Source organism: Buteo buteo, chromosome 14, assembly GCF_964188355.1.
Source record: "Buteo buteo chromosome 14, bButBut1.hap1.1, whole genome shotgun sequence".
Taxonomy (NCBI): domain Eukaryota; kingdom Metazoa; phylum Chordata; class Aves; order Accipitriformes; family Accipitridae; genus Buteo; species Buteo buteo.
In genome coordinates this window covers 30523873-30548015 of record NC_134184.1, presented here as the reverse complement: position 1 = coordinate 30548015, position 24143 = coordinate 30523873, and the positions used below count along the sequence as shown (strand labels likewise).

The 24143-nt window shown below is 49.3% G+C and overlaps 1 protein-coding gene across 1 annotated transcript; it reads left to right on the top strand.

The window, feature by feature from the left end:
* The first annotated feature begins 67 nt into the window (after nt 1-67).
* On the top strand, nt 68-24143 carry ERICH6B (glutamate rich 6B). The gene is given in 15 exon segments (XM_075046187.1): nt 68-171; nt 173-423; nt 3000-3057; nt 5086-5224; nt 6240-6318; nt 8506-8637; nt 14519-14643; nt 15615-15713; nt 15914-16068; nt 17577-17641; nt 18222-18367; nt 20171-20259; nt 20482-20634; nt 22597-22825; nt 23941-24143. Coding segments are annotated over 15 exon segments (1971 nt in total). The 3' UTR covers nt 24088-24143.

Genomic DNA, 24143 nt, shown 5'->3' with positions numbered 1-24143 from the left:
GTTACCAGAATGATGAATTGACTTTGCCTGTTGCTGAAGATTCTCATCTCCTTAATGCATTGCAGATATGTCTAATGGATGCAAGCTGTCAGGGCCTGGCAGTAACCAGTCCCAACCAAAAATATTTCCCCCTGGGACTGGTTCATCAGATTCCAGCTCTGCTCTCACAGTGGAAAAGGTTGGAAAAGGAGTACATGACTTCTAAAGAAGCCTTCAATAAGCAGAGAATACAAGATTATATTAAGCAGACTAATCTCACTCACTTCAACAAAGACACGAGTAGAAAAAGCAGCACAGAGCTTGTCTGGGAAGCAGAGCCTGAAGGATCCTCCTCATCCTTTCCTGCAAAACAGAGCGAAAATAGCAAAGAAGTTTGCTGGAAGACCTCTGAAGAAATTTCAAAGAAAGATAAGCTATTAACAGGTATTTTTCAGCGGTCTGTTAGTGGGAAGGAGAGAAAGACAGCTGTCCTTGATCTCTCCAACCTTTCTGTTTGCATATGGTAAATATGAGTGCCATGCATGGACACCTAAAATGGTGATGGATTTTGGAGGAGCAACATGTGCCTGCCCTTCCTTGCCTGGAAGGCTGTGGTTTTGTGGACTTCTGGGCTGGTTTGTCCCGTGTTTGGGGCAAAGGTATTGAGCTGTGAGAGCACGGTAAGGAGCACCAGCACCCCGACCTGAATCCTAACCATGGAGATTGTCAGAGAGCTCATCACAAATGCAAGGTGCTAGTCAAAGTGTCCCAGCTGGAAAAAATGGGATTTCAACAGGAATTTAAGCAGAAGCAGAGTGAAGCCAGGATAGAGTGTAAACAGAAAACCCACACATCCATTTTAGGCAGAACTCCTGAATTTCCGAGGTGTTCAGAGTCCAAATACTGTGATTAGTTTTGTCTGGAGCAGAGTTGCTCTGTTGCATGTAAATGCCAGCAAATTAATATTAGACAATTATCTCTCTTACTAGATAGCTCAAGCTATGTTTACTTTTTTTATATATACATATACTCCACTTTTAATAATATTTTACAGCTCATTAAGTAATCCAGCCAATGTTCAGAGGCGGATAGCAGGGACAAAAATGTAGTTAATCCACGGAAAGGAAAACCTTCTAAATTATAGGGGGGAAAAAAACCCCTTTTTTAAGGATGGCAAGAACTTGTCCCGTTTTGGTTCTGGCTGCATGTGGTGACACAGCCCATCTCCTCTGCCTGCAAGCCAGGATGTGGCTTGTGGCTGTACGCAGGACAGGGTCACAGCTTTTCCCAGTGACTGGGTAAGGAAGGGACAACTGGCCCCATCAAAATCCACTGGAAATGGACCACAAAGCAGCCGTGGGGACCAGCAACTTGTTCCCTACATAGGGAGAATCTAGCTTTCTGCAACAGAGACTGGATCCCAAACTGGGATCCAAGTGGGACAACTTGGCCTTATCCTAAGTATAAATCAGGTTTTTAGGGGGAAGATTGGACTTTTTCCGTATTTCTTCTTTGAACACGCTATGAGCATGCATCCCACCTGCTGTAGGAGAGCCCCTAGCACAGCCTGCCTTGGCACAGCCGGCATGAAAGAGCCAGGCTAATCCTTGAAGTAAAGGGTTACCTATTTCCTACAGAATTCATGCATTGGTCTTCCTTGGGGGTTGGCCAACAGAAGTGTTTTTCTGCTCACTTTTGCATTTTTCTCAATGCAAATTTGTCAGCTCCCAAGAATAGGAAAATCGACTGTTTGCAAACGTAAGGTTTATTTTTGAAGAGCTTTCCGTGTGGAAATCAAGTATTCTTAGCAGGCATACACGTGAGCTGCATCCTTGAGGACAAATCTGCCCCTGCAAGAGGCTGAGGATCTGGAACAGCCACAAGTGACTGGAAGCAAATGCATGCTGAAACCTCTCTCAGTGCTATCCCAGGCAATCGCTTGTTGGATTTCCACATCAGAATTTAAAATTCAGATGAAATATGAAGTTTCTCTCAGCCTGTTCCAGTAGAGGGCTAGTATTTAGACACAAGTAGGTTTACCAAGGAAAATCAAATATGGGAATGCCTCATTAGGGACCTAGAGTGAACAGCTAATATGTCTTCAAGAATTTTGTACAGTACAGTGATTCACAGGGCTTCTTTGGCCTTTTTCAACCTCTTTTCGTTGTTTTTTTGGTCTTTCGTAAGAGTGGCTTATGTAATCTGATCAGTAACCTTCATTCCAATGCTTTTTCTGTCACCCTGTCACAGCCATGCCTCTCTTCTTTCCACGTCTCTCACTTTTCTACATTTTCTTTTCCACCACCACCTCCTCTGCCACCCCACTGCCCTCCCCAAATGCCTCCATGCCCGTGCTCTTTCCCCAGACCTCTTATATGCCCACGGTGCCTCTCCTCTCTCCCACCACCTTCTGCATATGCCTGCCCTAAATCTCTCCCTCTGTCCTCTCTGATTTTTCGGAAATAATGCCACTTGAGAAGGTGGCACGGAGGTAGGTTGCCTAAGCGCTGGTTTATCTGATAAAGCATTTGAGCTGAGCTAAGATGTGGAATTAACCCAGTAAATGGGGGCCGCAACAGACCCCAATTCTGCTGTGCTCGAGGGAAACGTGCAGCCTGTGGCACGAGCAGGGAAGGTGCAACAGGGATAGGAATATGCCCTCCCAAAGAGTCGGTAAAATAAGGAGACCCAAGCTGCTTACAGATGAAACCTGAACAGAAAAGCAAAGTAAATTAGCTTGTAACTCTTGCCTCTTCCTCTGCAAAGCCTGCCCTGGGTCTCCAGCAACTTTTTTTTTACAGCTCATTTTTGGGAGCTTTTTCTTCGCTCTCCCGCAATTTATTATACCATTAAAACTGATGGGGAAAAATGTTCGTCGTTAAGGTGGGAAGGTTTTATCTGAAATACAAAATAATGAAATGGCAAGAAATCTCAAGGCAAGAAAAAAACCCTGCTGTTCTACACAAAAAGAGGATCTTTTTGGGATTTTTTTTCAAGAAAGCTTTTTCTCTCCCCTCCAGCACCAGCGACAGATTCCCTGTCAGCTCAGCCCACTGGCTCTAAGCGGAAGGAATCCAAGTAAGGAGAGTAATTGGTAACATTTTTCTATATAATTCAGTCACGTTAGGCTGTATTTATGCCATACACGGGCGAGCATCAGGAACATCTAACAACTGGAGATTTACAGTATGCCTGAGACATCCACAGCCTGGCAGCCGCTGCTGTGCCTCTGTTGTTAATAAACTGGAAGTTATGTCTGTCCGAGTGGTTGTCTTTGGGCCCCTCAACATTTGCTGTATTAAAAGGGATGCTGCTGGCCTCTGCAGAGGTTTTTTTAATTATTTTTGTTGTTGTTGTTGTTAGACAGATAAATGCTGTGCAGCATCTCTCGAAGCAGCTGCAGTGTGTGATTTTATTTTGCAGGCTGTTCTTCCAGCTGGGGAGGAAAGGGAGGTCTGATTCCCCAGCCACGGTAAATCAGCCTAATACCACCCTTCACACCACCGATGCTGCTGCAGCAACATGGATTTACATCAGCCGGGGATGTAGCTCACTCCTTTCGGCTGTCCTATATAAACGTTAGACATATCTAATCTTCCTTGCAGACAGAGAGAAGGGGAGAGAAGAGAAATTGAGTAGACACGCTTGTTCAAGAGACAAATAAAGACCAAATTCTTCTGCAGTGTACTTTAAATGGCACTCAGTTCATTGATAACATTCCTTACGTGAATTTCTGAAGGATGGCTTGGCTTTTTTTTCCTGAAAGATGTTACTACATGCACTTGGCACCAAGGGAAATGCATATAAGCAGCTGTTTAAGGAAAGGCTGTTGTATTGCTACATGAACATGCAGCGAGGTGTTTTTTTCACTATAAGGTTATAAATTCATAACTTGCAGCCTGAAAGAGTGCAGGCTCTATTTTTTTCCCCAAATTATGAAAATGTTACGGTCTGAGATAAAACCTCTGTTGCGATATCAAGGGAAAACGGTCTTATGGTTTCCAGGCTAACAGAAAGGCATTACGCAAATGCAAGAAAAACCGAGATTTCCAGCCCATCTGAGAGGTTTGTGCATTCCCACGAGATGAGGAGCTGCTGCTGTGGGAGCTGGAGGGGACTCAGCATCCCAGCTCCCGGCAGAACTGGCCGGAGCCGTCCTTAAGGAACCGGCCGTGATTTGGGGTGGATGTGTGTGCTGTGCCCAGAATCCTTTACTATTTGTAGATAACTAATAAAAAAGCAGTGATGTGTAAAGGCCTTTTTGAATTACTAATGCAGATAAATTAAAAAAAAAAAAATCAAAAGCCCTTCACTCCTTCTCTTGGATCGGGTCAAGTCATGCCCCAACCACGGTTTGTTCAGCATCTTTTTTTTCTTTTCATGTTTTTGGTGTGGTTTTTTGTTGGTTTTTTTTCACTTGCCGAGGCCACAGGCATCTTTAAATTAGTATATCACAGGGGCAATCAAAAAATTCTCCCTGCGTTACACAGATAGAAGCAGCTGGACACCTTGATAGCTCCGTGTTGTAGGCTCGGAATGATTTCACACCCTGCCAGACAGCTTCAGGTGAGAGGAGAGAATGGGAGGGGAAAGCCCCAGTTGCTGCTGGAGGTGCTGTGGCAAAGGAGGGGTGCCCCAGTAGACCCCCAACCCGCGTGGGGTGCGGAGCGATGCCTGGCGGAGCGGGGCTCACCTAACGCCATTTGCAGAACGGTGTGAGCAGAGATAAGCAAGAGAGGGATTTTAGGACTGATATAACCTTGTGAACTAGAGGCAAGGAAAGCAGTAAGTCCACGGAGGACTCTGTACACAGCTGCTACCAATCCTCCTGCTCATTTTTGGGGGGCTGGCCGTTGCCCCCCGCCACTCTGCGGTCCTTGCCTTTGCGAGCGCATCTCTCCCCTCCGCACGCTGCAGAGACCTAACTTTCCCGTCTTCTGAGGCGGGACTCATTTAAGGTGACTGGTGCTTCCCTGCCCAAAGGAACGCCACCGAGAATCACTGGAAACTGCTGGAAAAGTTTGCCTGCTCCTAAACCCCACAGCCTTCTTCGCCGCTGGCCGTGAACTGCCTACGAGCATCCCACCCGGTGTCACCTCTTTGCAGACAGCGTGTAGACGTCTGTCCTGTCTCCGGCCACAGCAGAAGGCACGACATGGAAGATGAGATGACCCAGACGGACTGGAGCGATTCAGATGAGTCCTTGGCTGCCAGGAAGGACGGTAAGTTCATTTAAAGCTGCCCTGTACAAAATCCCAAGTGCTCAGAACTGTAGATTTCTTTTTAAAAGTGGCGTTTTGGCATCAGTTTACTAAAAAAAATACACACAAGGTAGGCTTTGTTTGGCAGAAATTTTGATTTGATAAATATCCTCTTACCAACATCCTGAATTCTGTTCCTCTCCTATTAAGTAAGGCACCCTCCTGGTAAACCAGGGCAATGCTGAGCATCTCGCCCGATAGCCCGGCAGCTAACGAGCATCATCAAGAGCGCCCTGAGCCCATACGACCCCATCCTGCTCTGTCAAAGAGCAGGGATGAGCTGGTTTTGCGCCGAGCTGCTCCTCGAAGTCGGACTTGCTCTGCATCACCGCCCTAAGCCGCGATGCTGGAGCTGAGGGATGACACCTCCTGAGGTGGGACGGTGCCCAGAGGTGTTCAGCATCTCCAGCCCATGCCTGTGCCAGCCCGGGTTGTCTCACTCAACCGAGATGGTCACGACCCAGAATAGAGGAATATTGTTATTTGCCCCAAAAAGGGGAGTGGAGTCAACTTCACTTGAAGTTCACGAGCGTTTCGGCGGTGCTGTCGTTGCAGTCTACCGCATTGATTCCCAGGGGCACATTAGACACCTAAATGTTTTAGGGGATCCTGGCCTAAAATTTGCTCTATGAGAGAAGCACAACATTGTCACTAGGCTGCCTCAGTCCACGAGGGTTTATGAAATGCTTAGCTAGCAAAACAAAAAGCATTAACTTCTTGGCTACAGCTTTCTGCCAAGAGATAGGCAGGTTGTGCTTCGATGCAGATGTCTCAGAGAAAAAAATGTGCAGTGCATTAGAGAGCTGTGACTCATAGAATAATTATCCTCGTTTCTCATAGTTTATTAATAATTTAAACCCAATCTTGGTGTTATTGATCTATCATTGAATTGGAGATTTATTTCAGATCTGTAGTCACTGGAGCAGTAAATTTAATCCCCCTTCCCCTCCCACCCTTCCATCCACTAAACTCACTTTATAACTAAAACATGATGTTTAGGCTGTTTCAGTAATAGGAGAGGAGACGAGCTCAGAGGCTGTGGGTGGCGGGAGCAGCCTTAAACCCACAGAAGACCAAGGTGAGCGGCATTAAGGTTCTGGTTTTAATACACTTTTTTTGACCAAACCATCCTCTGCACATGATCTCAGGGATGCCAAAAGGACCAAGTGCTACTTGCCGGCACCTGCATCACAACCAGATCCTAAACCAGTTTTGCCTGTTTTCATCTGAGTTTGCTTGCCCGTTCCCACAGTTGACCATCAGTACTGCAGTCATCCCAGTTGTGGATCCCAGTTCTACTCTTTGTCCCCTGGAAACACAGACAGGAGCTCACCGAAGTAAAAGCACCTGCAACACGTAGGCTGTTTGCAAGGCACACAAGCTCTTGGGCCCAATCCGAATCTTACTTAAACTGGCGAAAACCTGAAGCAGCTGCCTGGGTGCCCCAGGAGGACCATGAGTGTAAAATCAATTTAAGTGCATGGAGGATCAAGCCTAGAAAACTATAACGTGAAGACTCCTACAGCACTGCTCACTTGGCTGTACCATGTGTCTGGTGCATTCACTAATATAAGCAGCAAGACTTGGCCTTTTAAAGGAAGCCAGGAATGGAAAACAGAGTGCTTTACAGCTGTAAAGTGCCCAGAAGAGTGATTTTTGTAGGCAAATGAAATACATTTTTATTAGACCAATTGTAGTATACAGTTGGGGTGGGAAATCTGCTCTTGGCCATACCAACTCTTTCTCAGGTCTGAAAGAAAGCAGCAAAAATACCCAAATGCTCATCTGTTGTTTTCCATCTGTATTAATGGATATACTTAAAGATATTACCGGTCCCTGCCAGCCCATCCTCGCTGCTGTCCTTAAACCCTGCAGCTGGAACCACAGCAAGGTTCTTGGCTGCGGTCGGGGCTCCTGCAGCTACGGAAATGTGCGAGAGGGCCAAGCCGTCACAGCCTTGCTCCGAAAAGCAAACCAGGCTCGGTGTAAGCAGGAGGAGAGGATGTGTCGGTGAGGCAAAGCGTTGTGTGCACCCACAAGCGTGTGCTCTTGGTGCAGCCGATGTTTCTCGCCCAAGCGGGAGACGTCCCTAGAGGTGAAGCGCAGGAAAACAAAGCACAACAAATTCGGTGTAGTCTGCAACTATGTTTTCCATTCTTAATGACATGGTTGTGGAGCTGGGTTTTCCTTGGTTGGGGTTTAGGGGATTTGGGGTGCTTGGTTTAGGTCAGCTAAACCTGGAATAAGACCATGGAGATGCTGCTATTTCGTTGATCCTGCAGGACAAGGGATGGTGCCAGCAGTAACGCATCAGGGTGCAGGCGCTCGGTGTTGCGGCGCTGTCGGGAAGGGAAAAAAATCCAGGGAAATCCGCGGCTGGAAACGCTGCTGGGCGGCTGGGTCCCTGTGACACTGGGTCCCTCCTGTCCTGATGGGACCGTCGTCATCGGCGGGTCACAGCTCCTGCAAAACCCAGGCTTGCCAGCATCAAACCTTTCTCTTCTGTGAGCCCTGAGAGACTTGTTTGGGGAGATTTCACCCCGAGGCGTGAATTCCTAGAAATCGGGGGGGGTTCCTGCAGTTACAAAGCAGTGACCTCCCTTCGTCCCCCCCTCCTCGGTGAAATAGGTGGAGTGAGCGATCGCAGGCACAGGTACCCATCACTGGCGCGTTTTGAGCACCCACCTGCGATGGGAGCAGATTCGGCGCCTCTCTGAACCCATAACCCTTCTTCCCACCGTTTAGTCCTGCACCAGGCGATTAGGAGGGTGATTTCAGTACTGTGCAGCCGGGTAGAGAAACCGAGCATCACTTCAGGGTGCAGTTCACCCACAATATATTATTTAATGTGTTTAGGTCGCATTGCACCCCGGCGAGGTGAAGAAATGCCTTTTCTTGCCCTTTTAGGAGTGTGTAACTAGAGAACCGTGTCCCCATCTCACCCGCCCTGGGTTAGGTGCCTACTCCTCCGAATCGCTTGCTGGAGGTGCCTGTTCCTTGCTGTCGACAATATTAGGCTCCTAATTCAGGCACTTCACCTATCAGGGATGACCGTGGGCCTTGGTTCAGCTCACACAGGTCTCCTGCCCCACGGGACACCCTCCTCAAAAGGCGCAGGTAAGGTATTTGCAGAGGCAGGTCGTGGTCAGCTCGCCCACCCATGGTCCCCACCACCCCATCCAGCACCCTTCAGAGGCTGCAACGCTGCAGAAGCAGTTTCGGCGCCGTGTCCTCACGCTACGGGAAATTCTGTTCTTCCCTTCAGCCGTGGAAGCGCTCTCCAGGGACACCGAGGTGTACCCCGAGGATGGAGATAAGAAGGAGCCAGCCGAAACCAAGGAAGAGGCAGCGGGCGAGGATGGAGAGGAGAATAGCCAAGCAGGACTGTATGAGCAAGGTACAGTGCGATATTTGGAATAATCACAGCCACTGTGAGATAAATTTGTGTTTTCTAGGTGCCCACCTGCCATCCTTTGAAAATCCCAGGCTAAACTAAAAAAACATTTTGTTCATAAGAAGAGCCGAAGCATTTGAAGTCCTCATTTTGCTGCTGTGGATCAGAGATTAGCACAGTTTGGTGGCCGTGGAGGACAAGTCATCCTGTCTAGTCATCTAAGGCCATTATAAAAATGAGAAAGGAAATGTGAATGGGAGCATTTTTGTCCGAATACTAGAGTTAGCCTCAAGAAAAGGGCCAAGTGGATGCCTGGGAGTGCCAGCCTTAAACCAAAGGGTCGCAGCCCTCTTCCTCCCATGGTCTTCCTCCTCAATTTCAGTGGGTTTCAGTTCTGCCACGTCTCAGCTGGGTGGGACATGGGGTGTCAGAGACCACAGGAGGCAAGAAAAATATGTGGTTTGGGAAAGGGGGTGAAAGAAGGAAAGCTGGGAATCTGAGGAAGAGGACAAGAAATATGGGATTAAAGAATGAAAAAATATCTATCAATAGCTGTGGGGATATGAATGAAAAACTAAGGAGGACAGACTCCAAGGAGGAGAGGAAAACAAGAATAGGAATTAAGAGACAGGCAGACTCGGGGGCATAGTGGAAAAACAGAGAGTGAGACATTGAAAGCAGAGGGGGGTATAAATTAGAAGGAGAAGAAATTTAGCAGTGCTGCAAAACGAAAACTGCAAAGCAAAGAGCACCTGATTCCAGAGAGCAGGGGAGATAGGATCAGCAAGACAACTCTACTGGTTGTCCGTGGAAAGTTTGGTGACAAAATAGTGCAGAGAAGGTAACTCCTCTATTCTTCTTCTGTCTGGGTGTCTGCAGTCCTCAGAGGAATCAGGCTGTGAAAGCAAGACCTGGGACTGCAAAGCGTTTCCCTTCTGTTTGGGATGAAAAGTGCTCATTCTGGGGAGAAAAGGGGAAAGGGTAGAAATAAGACATTCTTGCTTTTCTTTTTTTCTTTTTTTTTTTTTTTCCTTTTTTTATTTTTTTTATTTTCACAAGCTTTGACACACATTTCTTAGGTAGAGGGTGGTTACCTGGAGCAGGGGACATGCTCCATGGTGAGCTCTGCTCCAGCATTTTCCAGAGCAGATACCAGGCAAAAGGAGGAGCACAACTGCAGAGTCGCTGCCTGTGCTACACCAATCCTCTCGGTCTCCCAGCGCTGGGGTCCGGCAGCTTGAAATCTGCAGGAGGAGAGTTCCTGGAAACCCAGCTCTACGCCTTCCCACACCCTGCAGCTCCTCCCTCCATCCCTACTTTTGCTTGTCAGGCATTTGTATAAATAGGATTAACATCTGCAGTTACACTTAGCTAGGTTGCAAATTACACAGGCTATCAAGCCTCGTGCCTTCAGGGCATAGACTGATTACCATCGGAGGGGCAAAAATGAGTTTTTCCAATAACAGAATATTGCGTGATTGACTGGGGACATTATGGACCAGAGTGGGTTAGCCTTTGCCATCAGTATCAGTTATATGTCATTACCGCATCGAAGCACCAGATGTGGGTGAGCCACTTCCATTCAGGCAGCGTTGGAGGTGGCTGGGTCCAGAAGAGTAGGGTTGGTTGGTAAAACCAGCACTGGTTTCTGAAGCTGCTTATAAAAATATGCTTCCAGCAAGCTGTGCTCCCTGCTTCTGCTTGCCTACCTCCTGGGCTGCGTGCCTTCAGCTGGTCGGAGGAGCCTGCCCTCCTCTCCTTTGCCTCCTGGCATTTCCCAACGCTGGTGGGATCAAGAGGTGTCAGAGGATTTGGGACCCGCTGTAACGGGAGGCTGGAAAGGACCTGACCAAAAAGGGCTGCTGACCCCATCCTTACGGTGCTTCCAGGGGCTGAGGTCCCCGTTAGCTCTCCATTATCTATAAACAGCTTTGCCCACCCTCAACTTTGAGGCCATCTCATGTCCTTCATCTTGGCAGCAAATGATTGTCTCCTTTGAATGGGAGAGCTACAATTGACAGAAAATCTAAAACAAGGAGCATAATTAGCAGCAAAACTTTTAATTCCCCTTTCTAAGCCATTTCTAAATGTGTTAGTGCTTATTTATTGAACCTGGCTTGACATTTAGACAGTTCCTTTTAATGCTAATAGGGTTGATTACCAGGTCGAATCCTACTGCTTTGAGGAAATAGCTGCTCAGTATTCAGAGCTGCCAAATTCCCCCCTGCACGGAAACACCCGCCTTTCTCCACAAGAAATATGTATTATTCAGCGCAAACATATTAAAATAAGGCCATCGCGGGAGCGAGGAGCCTGTGCCAGCAGTGTGGCCATGGGATGCCAAGGTTCTGCTTTTCTGTGGCTAAAAAAAAACCCTCCAGCACCGGCGGGACGGGGTCAGCCCACATCGGGGGGGACCAGCTTGGGGTCTGCTGGTCTGCTGGGGGGGAAACTGGGGGCAGCGGGACCCCCAAACAGTGACGGATGGGGAGCCCTGAGGAGGAGGAGGAGGAGGAGGAGAGGATGAGAGGGGCAGCTCCAATGAGGGAGGAAGAAGAAGAAGAGGAAGAGGAAGAGGAAGAGGAAGAGGAAGAGGAAGAGGAAGAGGAAGAGGAAGAGGAAGAGGAAGAGGAAGAGGAAGGGGAAGGGGAAGCCACCCGTTTTCCCCAGGTTGCAGCCAAGACCTGCTCTTGCCCACTTGCGGTTGGCTCTCTACGTTCAAGGCTCTCATCTCTCTCCCTAATCCTACAGAGCCAAACACAGCAGGGACTCCTTCCCGATGGAAATCTAGGGCCGAGAAATGTGCGTGGGGTGTCTTTTGGTTGTTTGGTTTGGTTTGGGGTTTTTTTTCCCCATAACTATCGCTATCAGATTGTTTGCTTCAGTGTGTGTAATGGAGCTTTTTGTGCTCCGTCTCCTGCAGATCAATCGACCAGACAGATGTCTGATTGTCCTCTTGTTTCAACATATATCATCATTACTCCTTCGGAGCTGCTGCAAAATAGCACAGGTGTCAATAAGAATAGAATTTGGCCTTACATTTATTTTAAATCAGGCTTTATAGGTGAAAAAGGTTGGGTTTTCAGAAAAATAAGCCTCCCCTCCACATTACTGAGCACGCAACGTCAACACGAGGCTGCTTAGGCGATGCAGCAGCCTCCAGAAATAGGGCAGACTCCTAAACGCTGAGAGTGACAAGCCAGCCTAGCTTGACAAGCTTTGCCAAAGGCTAGCCGAGTGCGAGGAGATTACCCTGATGTGGGGAACAGAGATACTTGAGCTCAGGAATTTTTCCCCGGGGTGTGATTACCTTGTAATAGCCACTATCCCTCACTCTCATTTCTAGCTGGAAAGGAGGTGCAAAGTGAGGCTCCTAGTTTGTATCCGTCAGCTGGTAAACAGCCAAGGCATGGCTTTTAAGGCAACCTTGGAAAAGTGCACAGGGACATAAATGTCCCAATCATTAAGGTGGTGAGTTTTCAGCCAGAAGAGACACTCATATATTGTGTCATCGGAGCGTCCAAGTGTTTGTTTTTAATTTACTGGGGGAAAACTTGAGTGAATCGCTCAGATTTGGACCAAGTGTTTGAGCCACTGCTGCACTTTTTTTTTTTCACTCTCTTGTCATTTGTAGCCATGCATCACAAACAGAATGGGAGCCGCTCTCTTTGAATGCTGCCTTAGAATGATAAAAAACAAGATGATCCAGGTCAGGCTAGGGGAAGGTGACCCGACTGCCATAAAACATCCTTGTTCTGAGCCACAGCCACCACCAGGTCACGCTTCCACCGCACAGCGAAATTAGAGATCTGCGTGGAGCACGAGGTGCATCCCTTGGTTATCAGCCGTGTTTCAGAACGACTCGGCCTCCAGCTGAGGACCTGCGGAGAAGACTTGTCCCTGCAGGAGAAGGTGGACTGGACCAGCTTCCTCAAGTCCCAGACCCGGTGATGGGAAGAGATGGTGCAATCCGGGCTTCTGCAGGGGGTGATTTTTGCTTTATGTCCCTGTGCTTGTTGGGGATAGCAGGCGGCTTGGTGCTTTCCCTCGGTCACTCAGGTCCGCTTCAGGGCTCCCACCGACAGCCACAGAGGTCACCGCTTCGACTTCCACGGCGGGGGTATCCCATGAGAAGGGGTCCCTGCTCTGAAGTGGTTGCCCTACAGAGGCTTTTGCTAAAGGAAAAGGGGATGCACTTTCCTGCAGCTCTTGGCGGAAGGGTTTTTTAAGCCGGAAAATCGCGCCTGGTGTGTTCAGGCTGGAAAGCCGCCAAGCAGGGGGCTGCATCAGGAATGATGACAAGCAGCAGCACCAGACACCTCGGGCTACATTTAAGCTGCTTGGCCTTAGTGGGAGAAATGGCCCGGTGTAAAATGCAGGACGTAAGGTTGACTGCAAAGGGTCGGCCCCAAAGTGCGCCTGGCCCAGCATCCTGCCCTGGATGAGAGACAGCAGGTGCTCAGGAAGCAATACAAAAATAGAGCAAATATTTGTTCATGCTTCGCAGAATACTCTCCATTCCCCTAGTTGTCTGTGACTGGGGAACCTCCTGAACTGTAGACACCACCTCTGCATTTAATCGCCCTTGATTGGCTTGAGGGATTCTTCTCCCATCGATTAGTTTGCCCCTTATTGAACCGACACAAACTTTAAACATCCACTGTAGCCTATGGCAAGGAGTGCCACAGCTAAAAATCTCTTTTGTTTATTTTGAACTTGTCACTTGATAGTTTTCTTTGACGATCGCTCTCTTCCTTTGAAGAGCACTGAATAATGCGAACAGCTGTTCCCCAGTCACGCCACTCTTCCCATCACAAAACTTGTTCATATTTCTTCTTCAGTCATTTTTTTCTTCCAAGATAAAAAGTCTTAATCTATTCAGTCATTCCCTGAATGGAGGCCCTTTTATGCCTTTGATCATCTTCAATTGCCTTCCTCTGTAACTTTTCTGTTTCTTCTGTATCATATTTGAGATTGGTGAATCAGGACTGCACAATAGTATTCAAGAGATGGGAGCCCATGGATTTACGCAGCAGCATAATGATTTCCTCTGTTTTGCTCTCTCCTCCTTTCCTAATAATTTCTAGCTTTCTGTTTGCTTTTTTGATTGCTACTGAGTGTTGAGCTGACATTTGCATAGAGCTATCTATTATAACCTGAAGATTTCCCTCCCAAGTGGAAATAGCCAGCTCAGAGCCCATTATTTTGTATGTAAAGCTAGGATTGTCTTTTCCCATGCGCATCACTTTACATTTATCTACATCAGATTTCATCTGTGATTTTATTACCCTTTTATTCAGTGCCACGAGGGTCTTTCTGCAACTCTTCACAGCCAGCCCTTTGCCTCAACCACCCTGAATATCATCAGCAAACTGCTCCTCTCCCTGCTCACTGCTATTTTGAGATTATTTATGAATATTTCAAAAGCATGGGACGGTGCTTAGGCTAATTTAGCAGCTTTCCCTCTCAAATTTGAAGTGCCAGGTCCCAAGAAGAGGGAAGAAACGTAGTGTCCCAAGCTCTTGGCATGTGAGAAGAGATCAGTTGGTGCTCCTGGGGATGGACGCCGTTGTGCCTAACCAGCCCATTTCCCTCTCCCCTCGCACAAATAGATGCGGGGGGGGCGATGCCATTTGCTGGGATGTTTGTCTGCCCCCTCCACCAGGCTGTATGGGACCAGTGAGAGATGGATAGGGTCATGGTGGCCCTTTCTTCTGCTGAAGCTGGGCCCTGGTACAAAAAGAGTTGCGCAGAAGTCCTGAGGTCCCAGGAGAGGAGGCGGAGGGGAAGCAATGGATGGCAAAGCCTTTTTCTCTGTACGCAGAGTTGTGAGACATTGCTTTGAATAAATAGGAGCTAACTGGCAACTCTTCCTTGCAACAAGCTTCATGGGAGCCTACTGAGCTTGCCCAAGGGAGTCCAAGGCTGGAGATAGATGAAGACCCACCATCCACGGGAGGAGAGTGTGAGGATGAGGGGATGGCTGTGACTGCCCTCCACCCGGGTGAGGTGAGACCCAGCCGGCCGGTTAACCAGGAATTACCGTGACGTGCACTTTTTCAGAGGTGTTTTTTCCCTGGGGAGCAACACCTTGCAGCAGTGCCTGGCTGCAGGTCGGTGCCGGGGTGGGCAACAGTGAGGAGAACCTCTCTCTGCTGGGTGCATCCTTGTTTGGGGGAACAGGCTGGAGAGTTGCCGCTGCTGTTTGTAGACAAAAGAAGTCAGGCTGAGCAGCACCATGGCACCAGAGGTGAGCATTAAATAAATTCGGAGAAAGTGAACAGCTTTGGTGGAGGATTCCTCCTCCCTGTCCAGTGGTGCACCTCAGAGCCATGGGTTCCCACTGAACATGTTTTTCCCCCCCAGTAATTTCTTGTTGCTGCCTTTAGAGCCAGGCAGTGCAGGATTTGCCAGCTGTCTGGCAAGACGTCTTCCAGAAAAGGCATGCAGCTTCCAGAAGAATGCTCTGCGGACGTGGTTTGATGCTCCTGCAGCTGTGAGGGGAGAAAGGACGATAGTGTCTCTTCTCTGATAATGGAGCAAACATTGCTCCAAAGGGGAGATGCTCTCCCCTTCAAGAGACATGAATAGAATAGAATAGAATAGAATAGAATAGAATATTTTCAGTTGGAAGGGACCTACAATGATCATCTAGTCCAACTGCTGGACCACTTCAGGTCTGACCAAAAGTTAAAGCATGTTGTTAAGGGCATTGTCCAAATGCCCTTAACACTGGCAGGCTTGGGGCATCAACCACCTCTCTAGGAAGCCTGTTCCAGTAGTTTCTCAGGGTTTTGTTTTTAAAGAAGAGACAGGAGCTGCTTTTTAAAACTTGTTTTAAAGTTTTAAGCCTTTCAAAAAGGCTTAAAGCCTTTCTTTGCTCTTTGGTTGCCTTTATGGGAACAGCCTAGACTTAAGCCCAATTTAGTTTTTAAAAAATCAGTGATGCTGATGCTGAATTTCCTTTGTCCTCTGGGGAGACCACCTGGACCAAAGACTCTGCAAAGTGCACCTTTTGCAGCGCTCCTGAAAAGCCGATCCCAACAGTGGTGGATCTGAAGGAACAGCCCCAGGAAAATGTGAGTCTACCCATACCATGTGAGCACGCCTGTAACATAAGTTTCTTCCTGGCAAAAGGGAGAGCAACCACCCCATGGAAGGGGCAGAGAGGAAGGGGAGAGGGATGTGGGCAGTGGGAGCTGGAGGGTGAGGAGGTCCCCGGTCCACCCAGGTGCCCCATGCCAACCCCACGGCTCCTGATGGGCGCTGCACCCCACAGCTCTTTTGCTGCAGGAGATATAAGGAAGCGTTTGACGCCGTCATCCGAGAGCTGAGGAGTGAAGATGAAGTGGAGGAAGAGCTGGACACGACTCCCTGTGCTGACCCTTCCCAAGCTGAGCTGAGGAGCAGCATCAAGAAGAAACTGCTGCAACAGTAAGGGACTGAGGGAGAGCAGCCCCAGGCCCTGGTGGGAGGAGAGGAGCCCCATCACCACGTCCCTTCCCAGATCCCAGGGAATTTCACTGGTGGAAACCTACTTGTGGCATGGCACTGCTGCCCACGTGCACCAACAAGCACTGAGGCATCCTCATGTCAGTCCTGTGATGGACTTACCTGGCAGGAAAGATCCATCGCCTGTCCCGGGCAGGATGTCCTGAGTACACAACAGTACCAAACAGGGTCAGAATAAAATGCTGGACCAGGACGGTTCAGTGCTGCCAAGGCAATACTCGCTTGAGGGTCCTCATGCAGCTTATCTTTAGAGCCCTTAGAGAGCCACTGGATGGCTTGATAAGGAGAAGCTGGAGCTGAAGGCTCAGCAGCCATCAGCTGCTCCATCTCTGCAATTTCGGCACTGAAGGTGTGACGTTCGCAGATTAGGAAGTGCCCTAGAAAGAAGAATGGAGCCACATGCTTTCCCAGATGGCAAAAGTTTTTCCCAAGTCAAACCCCGGGTAACTGTTCTCTGCCAAGAGACCCTGAAGGCACCTGACCCCATCTGGGGTCTCCCTCCCATTGCAGAGCCCCTACACACCTTCCCACCAGAGCTGCTTCGGTCCCCACACCCAGCAGCCTTGGTGGACATGGATGTGACTTCCCAACCTCTTCCCAGGCTGCTCAGTAGCAGGAGAAGGGTCTAACTCCTGTTTCACCCCCCCTGGGGACGCATCTCTCCCAGGGCACACCACGGGTGGCCGTGGCTGGGGCATATTGACCTCACCAAGGTGGGCAGAGACTGGACCGCATCACTTTTGAGTTTGTCGCTGTTTCCCCTTTTCTCCCGCTATTTTGGTCCTTTGGGGTCTGACTTGTAAGTGCCATCATATCTTCATGGGATCGACAGCCCACACTGAAATTTCCCTTGGGTACAGAGGAGCAGCATGAGGTTCAAGCGCCACTCAGGTCATAGAATCATAGAATCATCTAGATTGGAAAAGACCTTCAAGATCATCGAGTCCAACCATCATCCATGCTCACTAAACCAGGTCTCCAGGTGGGATCTGGTTTGAGCCTTTTGGGTAGGGTCTGTCTTCTGCCTCTGGATGGGTCAGCAGCGTACGTGGCGTGCAACGCTTGGTCCCACCAGCCACGCAAGCTGAGTTTTGCCTTGAGAGACCAGAGTGGCAGTCAGGGGCACAAGGCGCAGGTGGAGTGGGGCAGGGTGTCCGACCACACATGGGCAGCATGTCCTGAGGGTTGGGACTCACCTCATTTCTGTAAGCCCATACCCACGCCTTCGCCCTATCCCATATATATCCTATATATTTTTTATATAAAATATATATAAAAGTGACAATCTCATATGCAGACATTTGCATTGCTTCAGGTGAATCCTGATACAACATCCCACGACACTTTTTTTTTTCCTTTGATTATGTGGGTGGTGTCATTAGCCAACAATTTGATCTTATTTTTAACTTCCCTTTTTTTTTTAATCTTAGGTTAGGCGAAGGAGGCTTTGAGAGCTACAGGGAAATATTTCAGCAGTATCTGAGATTTGTTGCCTGTAAGTGCCTTTCCTAGTGAGTTGCTGTGATTGCTGGGCTTGACCTGGAGCCAGAAGCACAAGGCAGCTTCAGTGCACCTAGAGAAGAAGCAGAGACTCCAGCCCTTTATGTAGTAAAAGGTGCCATAATCTTAATTACGAGTGGCCAGGAACCTTCACAGTTTCTCAAAACACAGGTCTGCATAATTCCCTGTCTAGAAGGCCTGTCATCACCATATGTCCTCTGGTTGAGAGGAGTAGGAGATGGTACAGAAGAGACTTGCTAGTCCATGTCTAATCCATCCTTTGCTAAAAGTAGTTATCAGCTGTTCATGGGCTGGACGTTTCATTGTTTTAACCGAGGAGATCCCTTACACCTCTTAGGAAAGCCATCCTGCAGCATCACAGATCCCACCCCATTCTAGTTAGGCAAGATTTTACCTTTCCACTTATTTCTCCTCAAACAAGACAAAACACACAAAAACGTCCTCAGTCTCTCCCTCCATCCCCCCTCCTTTCCAAATAATCCATGATACAAGGCTTGGAGAAACAGAGCTGCATCGCCTTCTCCTCAACACCAACCTTCTAATATTTTTTTCAGGGACGAGAATCTCGTTCAGACTCTCAGAACAGAACAAATACGCTGTCAGACTGAAAACTGTCCCTTTCAAAAAGCACCGACCGACATCAGCACCTCCAGAAGACCTGCTGGAGCCAGACAGCGAGTTTGTTGCAGAGCACTTAAAGGTGGGTCTCTTCTTGTTGCTTTTTGGGCAGGAACTGTAGAGACCTGTATGGTGTCATACCCCGTGAGAGTCCTGTGGTTCCAGTCAAGCCCATTCAGATATCTCCAGTGAGATAGGGAGAAGATCCTGATTCAGCGAAACAATAAAATGATTATCGGTGGGTGCACTAAGTTGATGGGACGTACCAACTGGGGGCTGTTTGAAGATGGATTTAATCAGATATTCGTGGCTGGGGTGGAAAGCTGAGTCTGGCGTCCCTGCGGTTTTACTGGGACAGTGCCCATGTATGAAGGCTTTTACTTATGGAGCATCCTATGCAGCTTGAAGGCTGAACACCACCAGTGATCACCACCCAAAATGAAGCCTTAGACCCTGGTCTGCTCACTTCCATACCGTTCATCCCTCACCCTCCAAACCAGGCTGCCTTATCCAAACCGCCCAGCAGCGTCAGATCCAGGATCCTCAGCCAGGAATCACTTGGGGGAGCGCTCCCGGTCCCTGGTCCAAGCCTTAATCCAACAATTTAACAGCACGGGCAAAAGCCTTACGGGTCCAGGCAGCCTTGAATTCATCAGTAGGGATGTCACCGCTGTGTCCAGCAAGGGGTGGCGTGTCCCGGGGTGTCCCCTCCACCCCAGCTGCTACAAGAAGCAGCTCCCCAGGGCCAGTTGTCCGAGCCCCAGTGTCTCCAAGAGGGCAAGCACAGACTGGTGGCCCACTCCATCAGCCAGGGACTGGATGGGACCCCCCTCGCCAGCTCAGCCCCCGGCAGCACGGCTCTTCTTTTCCCTCCCCTGCCTCTCCTCTCCCTTCCCAAGCACTGCAGTTTCTGCGGGTGTGCAAGAAAAGTACCTGTGATTTATCACACAGTCAGTGGTTTTGTTGGCTTTTTTATTTTTGACATAGAAGCGCCTTATACTGCTCTCCCCTCCTGAAATATAGGGGTAGCAAATCCTCCTGCCTGGGACCCTCTGTCTTTTTAGCCTCATAAAAACCCTGAAAAATGAAAGCAGGAACAATATCGTCGGTTTGTTGCTTTTTGGTTCCCCTCCATCCCTTACGACCGGGAAGTAATTCTTAGCTATTCTGCAGAGCCAAAATGTGCATCTTCAGGTTATAAATTAGTGCCGCAGTTATGGCTGGAGTCAGCCACTTCACGTGTACAAAATGCCTCCACCTGGGAGCTGCTGCGGACGAGTCCCTCGGGTCCTTGCGACAGACAAAACCCGAGCACGGCCCCTTTCTGCACATGAGAATTAGCTGCTGCTTTTAACAAAGATGTTAAAAAGGAACAGCGAGGTCTCCCCCGTCTCCTAGCTGCTCTCCATTCTTCCCGGGGAAGCAGGCGGTAATGCTGCTCATTCCTATTAGAAAGCATTAAACCCAGCTCCCTTGTAAGGCTGGGAGCTAAGCCCTTAGCAAAGAAATGTTTCTATTTCGCTTGTCAGTATGTTGCAGGATAAATTACTTGCGTGTCTGATGGAAAGAGGGCTCTTGGCAAATTATATCATCAGAGAGCAGCTAATAACATAAAATAAGAGAGCTGCGCTTTGTACATGAAATGCAAAAAAACCCACAGAAGTGAAGGATGAGTTTTCCTCAGTTATTTAAAAGGATTTAATTAAAAAGTAAGCAAGCAAACAAGAAAAAAAAAGAAAAAAAAAAACCAAGGCTAGGTGGAAAGCGCGGAGTGTGATGGTCTGGCAGTGCTCTGGGCTTGGTACCAGTGTGGGGAGAGGAAGACCTCGGGCAGAGCATCCCCACGACTTACCTGCCTCTCACCACCTTGGTTTTGCTCCTACAGCACTGCCGTTCTCCCGAGCCCGTCAGACGACGTTATCCTGACGGACAGACATTTTTCCTCCTGTTCCCGGATGGAAGCGGTCAGGTTTAGTATCCAGCAGCGACAGCGCTTGGCTGGCTACGCAACCCGTGCTGCTCTTGCAACGGAATGAGGTCTACAGAGCTGGTGGCCTTGGGGTTGGGTGTCTGAAGGGTGGTGGAGGCTTGGGTCACTTCCCACCCCCCCCAGACACTGTCCCGTGATGGTTTTCTTCTCAAGCCTGCTTTTCGGTGGGCTTTCTACGGGCTCGTCTTTCCTTAACTGTTTCCCAGCTACCCGTCGGGCAACTTGGCCATTCTCATCACGTTCACCAAGGAAGCCCTGTTCACCTATTGCGTCCTGGAGGACAGCAGGTACCCCGAGATCAGGGCTGCCTTCGGGAGCCACGGCCACGGGCTCTGCTTCCACCCCGACGGCCACCTCTGGTAAGTGCCGGCAAGCCCAGAGGTGACACCGGGTCCCAGCTCGTCCCCGACTCACCCCAGTGGCACCCTAGGGCTTTAAGGCATGCTGAAAGCATTTTCATTTTTCTGTTCCAATTTTTTTTTTTTTTTTTTTCCATGAGAAAGTGCAGGAAAAAGGAGGGAGGGCTGTGCTGCAGCCCACCGGAGCAGTGGCTTCTTGGTTTTTGGTTTTGGGATTTTTTTTGGCATGAGGGCACGTGGGGATTGTCCCATCTCCATCGCCACCAACATCTGTCCACAGACCCCAGCGCAAGGACTCATCTCAGCCAAGACTGGCCACACGGCCACGGAGGTCTTTTGGCCCCATTACAGTGCAGGGATCAGGGCGAATCTACTTTTTACTGGTTTCCAGCAGAGCCCCAGGTGGCCACGCTGGAAAAACGTGGGGTTATTATCTGCACACAAGCGAAAGCCTCAAGAGCCAATGTCGGTTAGCTTGAGGTCAACGTTGCTTCTGGTTTGTTTCTAATATCCAGTGAGTGTTCCTCACTAAAGAATGACCTAGGTGACCAATATCTTGCAGTCTTTATAACATGAGGTGACCGATGGCTTTAGTAGAAACTGCTGGCGTTCGAGCCATCAAATACTAATTTTCCGACACCCCATCCCCAGTCCCCAAAGTTTCCCTTCAGAAAGCTAGTATCTGGGGGGATCAGTAAATCCCATCTCAGTTTTACAAGTCCTCCCCGTGCTGAGGCTAATGAATGGACATCTTAAATGTCTAACCGGCTATTACAAATCATTTCAAATAGCTTTTGCAATAATGCTTCCATCAGACTCCTGCAGTCCTACCGTTTGCCTGCAGGCATGTTTGGTCTTTCATCCATCACGCAGCAGCCAGGTTTTTACAGCCCGGCACCCAGGCGATCCGTAGCAGCACTAAACCATCGCCGACCCCGCCGCGGGTCTCCTCGCCCCGCTGGACCACGCGTTCCCCATCGGTGTTAGCCACGCGCCGGCTGCTGGCTTGCCATCAAGCTGGGGCAAGCTGCTACGACCCCCCCCAACCTCTCCCAGCATCTGTAAATTAAGGCTGATGCTCGGTGACCGATTGATGCTCAGTGATGCTATTTATAAAAAGAATGTGATAGCTTTGATGAGAGGAAAACAGAAAAACGCCAGCCTGTGGGTAGGTCGTCTGTCCCGCGTATGGACCGGTTCAGGCTTGTCCACGGTTGGAGCTGGAGCACATCACAGCTGCAAAGTTAGATTTATTTTTTTTCCCCGCTGTTTTTTTTTTCCGAGCTGCAGCGTGAGGTAACGCTGGGGGAGGCTGAGCCGCTCTCGCAGCCTGCTGAGAATCAACTTCTTCACGCTTAGGCAGGAAAAACTCAACGTAACGTACGCCGTGAATGATAAAAACTCTCCGCGTGCCACGGCTGGGGGATGCTCCAGCGCCCAGAGCCGCCTCCTCAGCCTGTCAGGAGATGGGGAGTATCAATTTGTATTTGTATGCCGTAATTAGGGGCTGTTTTCCCCCACACGCTGCATTTCTCTCTCCTTTGTAGTTTGGCAAGGCCGTTTCCCGTACTCAGCCACGCACGCACGGAGGACCTGCTTTTAGCATAAAGGTTGCTAGAGCAAAAGAAATTACCATGTCCAGGGACTTCCAGAAGATGCTGATGTGCAATAGGAAAAGGGAGACTCACACACACACAGAGCCCACGCTCTGCCCGAGGATTTTCTCTGCCCTTCGGGCACTCGTTGCTCTCCCAGGAGCCGGCCAATTTCTGTAGCGTGCTTTTAGCATAGGACAAAAACTATTACCCAAAAAAACCCAGTCCCTGACCTGATGCATCAGGTCCCAGCCGTGACTCTTGGATGGCAAAAATAAGAAGTTTGGTCCGACTGCAGACAAAAGATGGCATTTGGAGCTGGGAAATTGTCAGCTCTGGATTCATCCAGCTTCTCGTTTGTCCCCAGGGTCGCCCTGGATCCCTGCACCGGGATCTGCTTGGACCGGGCAGGGAACAGTCAGAAGCGCTGGAAGTGGCACGACTTCAGCCACCACACTCACAGCCCTCCTTTCCAGTCCATCACCGTGAAACTGAACGGCCGCCTCACCCTTAAAATCCGGGCTCAGGATCACATCGACTTACTGTTCACCAGCCGCGGCGATCGTATTCGTTTCAACGTGGGGTCCCGGCTCAAGGTGAGCGCTCGCTGTAGTAACCCAGCCCGGCCACCTCCTGTCTATCACCTCCTTGGAGAGCAGCAGCAGCAGGGAAACCTCCCGGTGGAGATAAGCTTTGGGACCGGTCACAAATTTTCAGGTGGAAAAATCACCGTTTCGTTCAAAAGCAAATTTCCTGCCCCTGTGAATCTTAATGAAATTCCCTTTCGGGGGAAGCATTTAGATAAGATTGAAATGCTGTCGCTAAAGGGCAAGAACAGCAAATTTATTCTGAAACACTATTTCTTTTCAAAACATTTATATTAAATGTCAATACAAACACAAAGCTCCTGATTTTATCTAAACAGCATTTCACTTAACATGAAACGAGCATCTGGGGAGAGGAGCACCAAAATCCTTTGGTATTTGTTGTCACTCAAATTTCCACCTCTGACCCTTCCCTGGAGGTGGAAATGCTGTTTTGGCCAGGGCTTAGCCCTGCTCGGTGCCACTGTGACCGTCCCAGCCTACTGGCGTCCATCCCAGTCCTCCACTGGATGCAAACACGAGCGGCCAGCTCCGAAACGCAGGTCACGTCACCGGGAGCTCACACTTGCTTGGGGGCTGTGTCCTCAGGGCGAAGGGTTTAAGTTCTCTTCCCCAACGCAGGCACGACCCAAATGTTGGCAGCCCTCGTAGCAATAAGTCTATACGTGCCCACAGATGTCTTGCTAATGGAAACAGATAGCTGGGGGAGCTATTCAGAAAGGTGGCAACAACTCAAGGTCAGTATGTGGAACTGGTGGTATCTGGCACCTCCTCTTCCATCCCCAAAATTCAGACATCTTCCCAGGACCCATTGCTACGTTAGGTAAGGAAGTCATCTTCCCTGCCCCACCGCTTCTGGGCAGCCCACTCCCACCAAAGGAGGCAAGAGCCGTGAGTTTAGCTCCTCAGTCTCCTTCTACGTGTGCTGGAAGAGAATCGCCTCCCGAGGGAAGCCGTAGGGTTATCGTGCTCCATGGGCATGGAGGGGAAGGGCACCCCGGACACGCTACGCGGATAAGCATGAAAGGTTGGGTTACAAGGGATGCTGCCCCGCTTCAGGGGGTTCAGCATTAACACTCTTCGCTTTGGACGGGCTCTCTTCGCAGTTAAAAGACCCAGAGACGAGTCACCTGCTGAAGCGGCCAGAAAGTGAAGAGGAGCTCTTCCTTCAGTCTAAAAAGATTCAGCTCAGGAACCTGCTGTTCAAAATACGGACAGCGTTGCGGTGCTTTTGGCAACCCCTCTCTCAGTGATGTCGCACCTCGTGTTTCATCATCTTCTATCTGCACGAAACATCGAAATGAAGGTA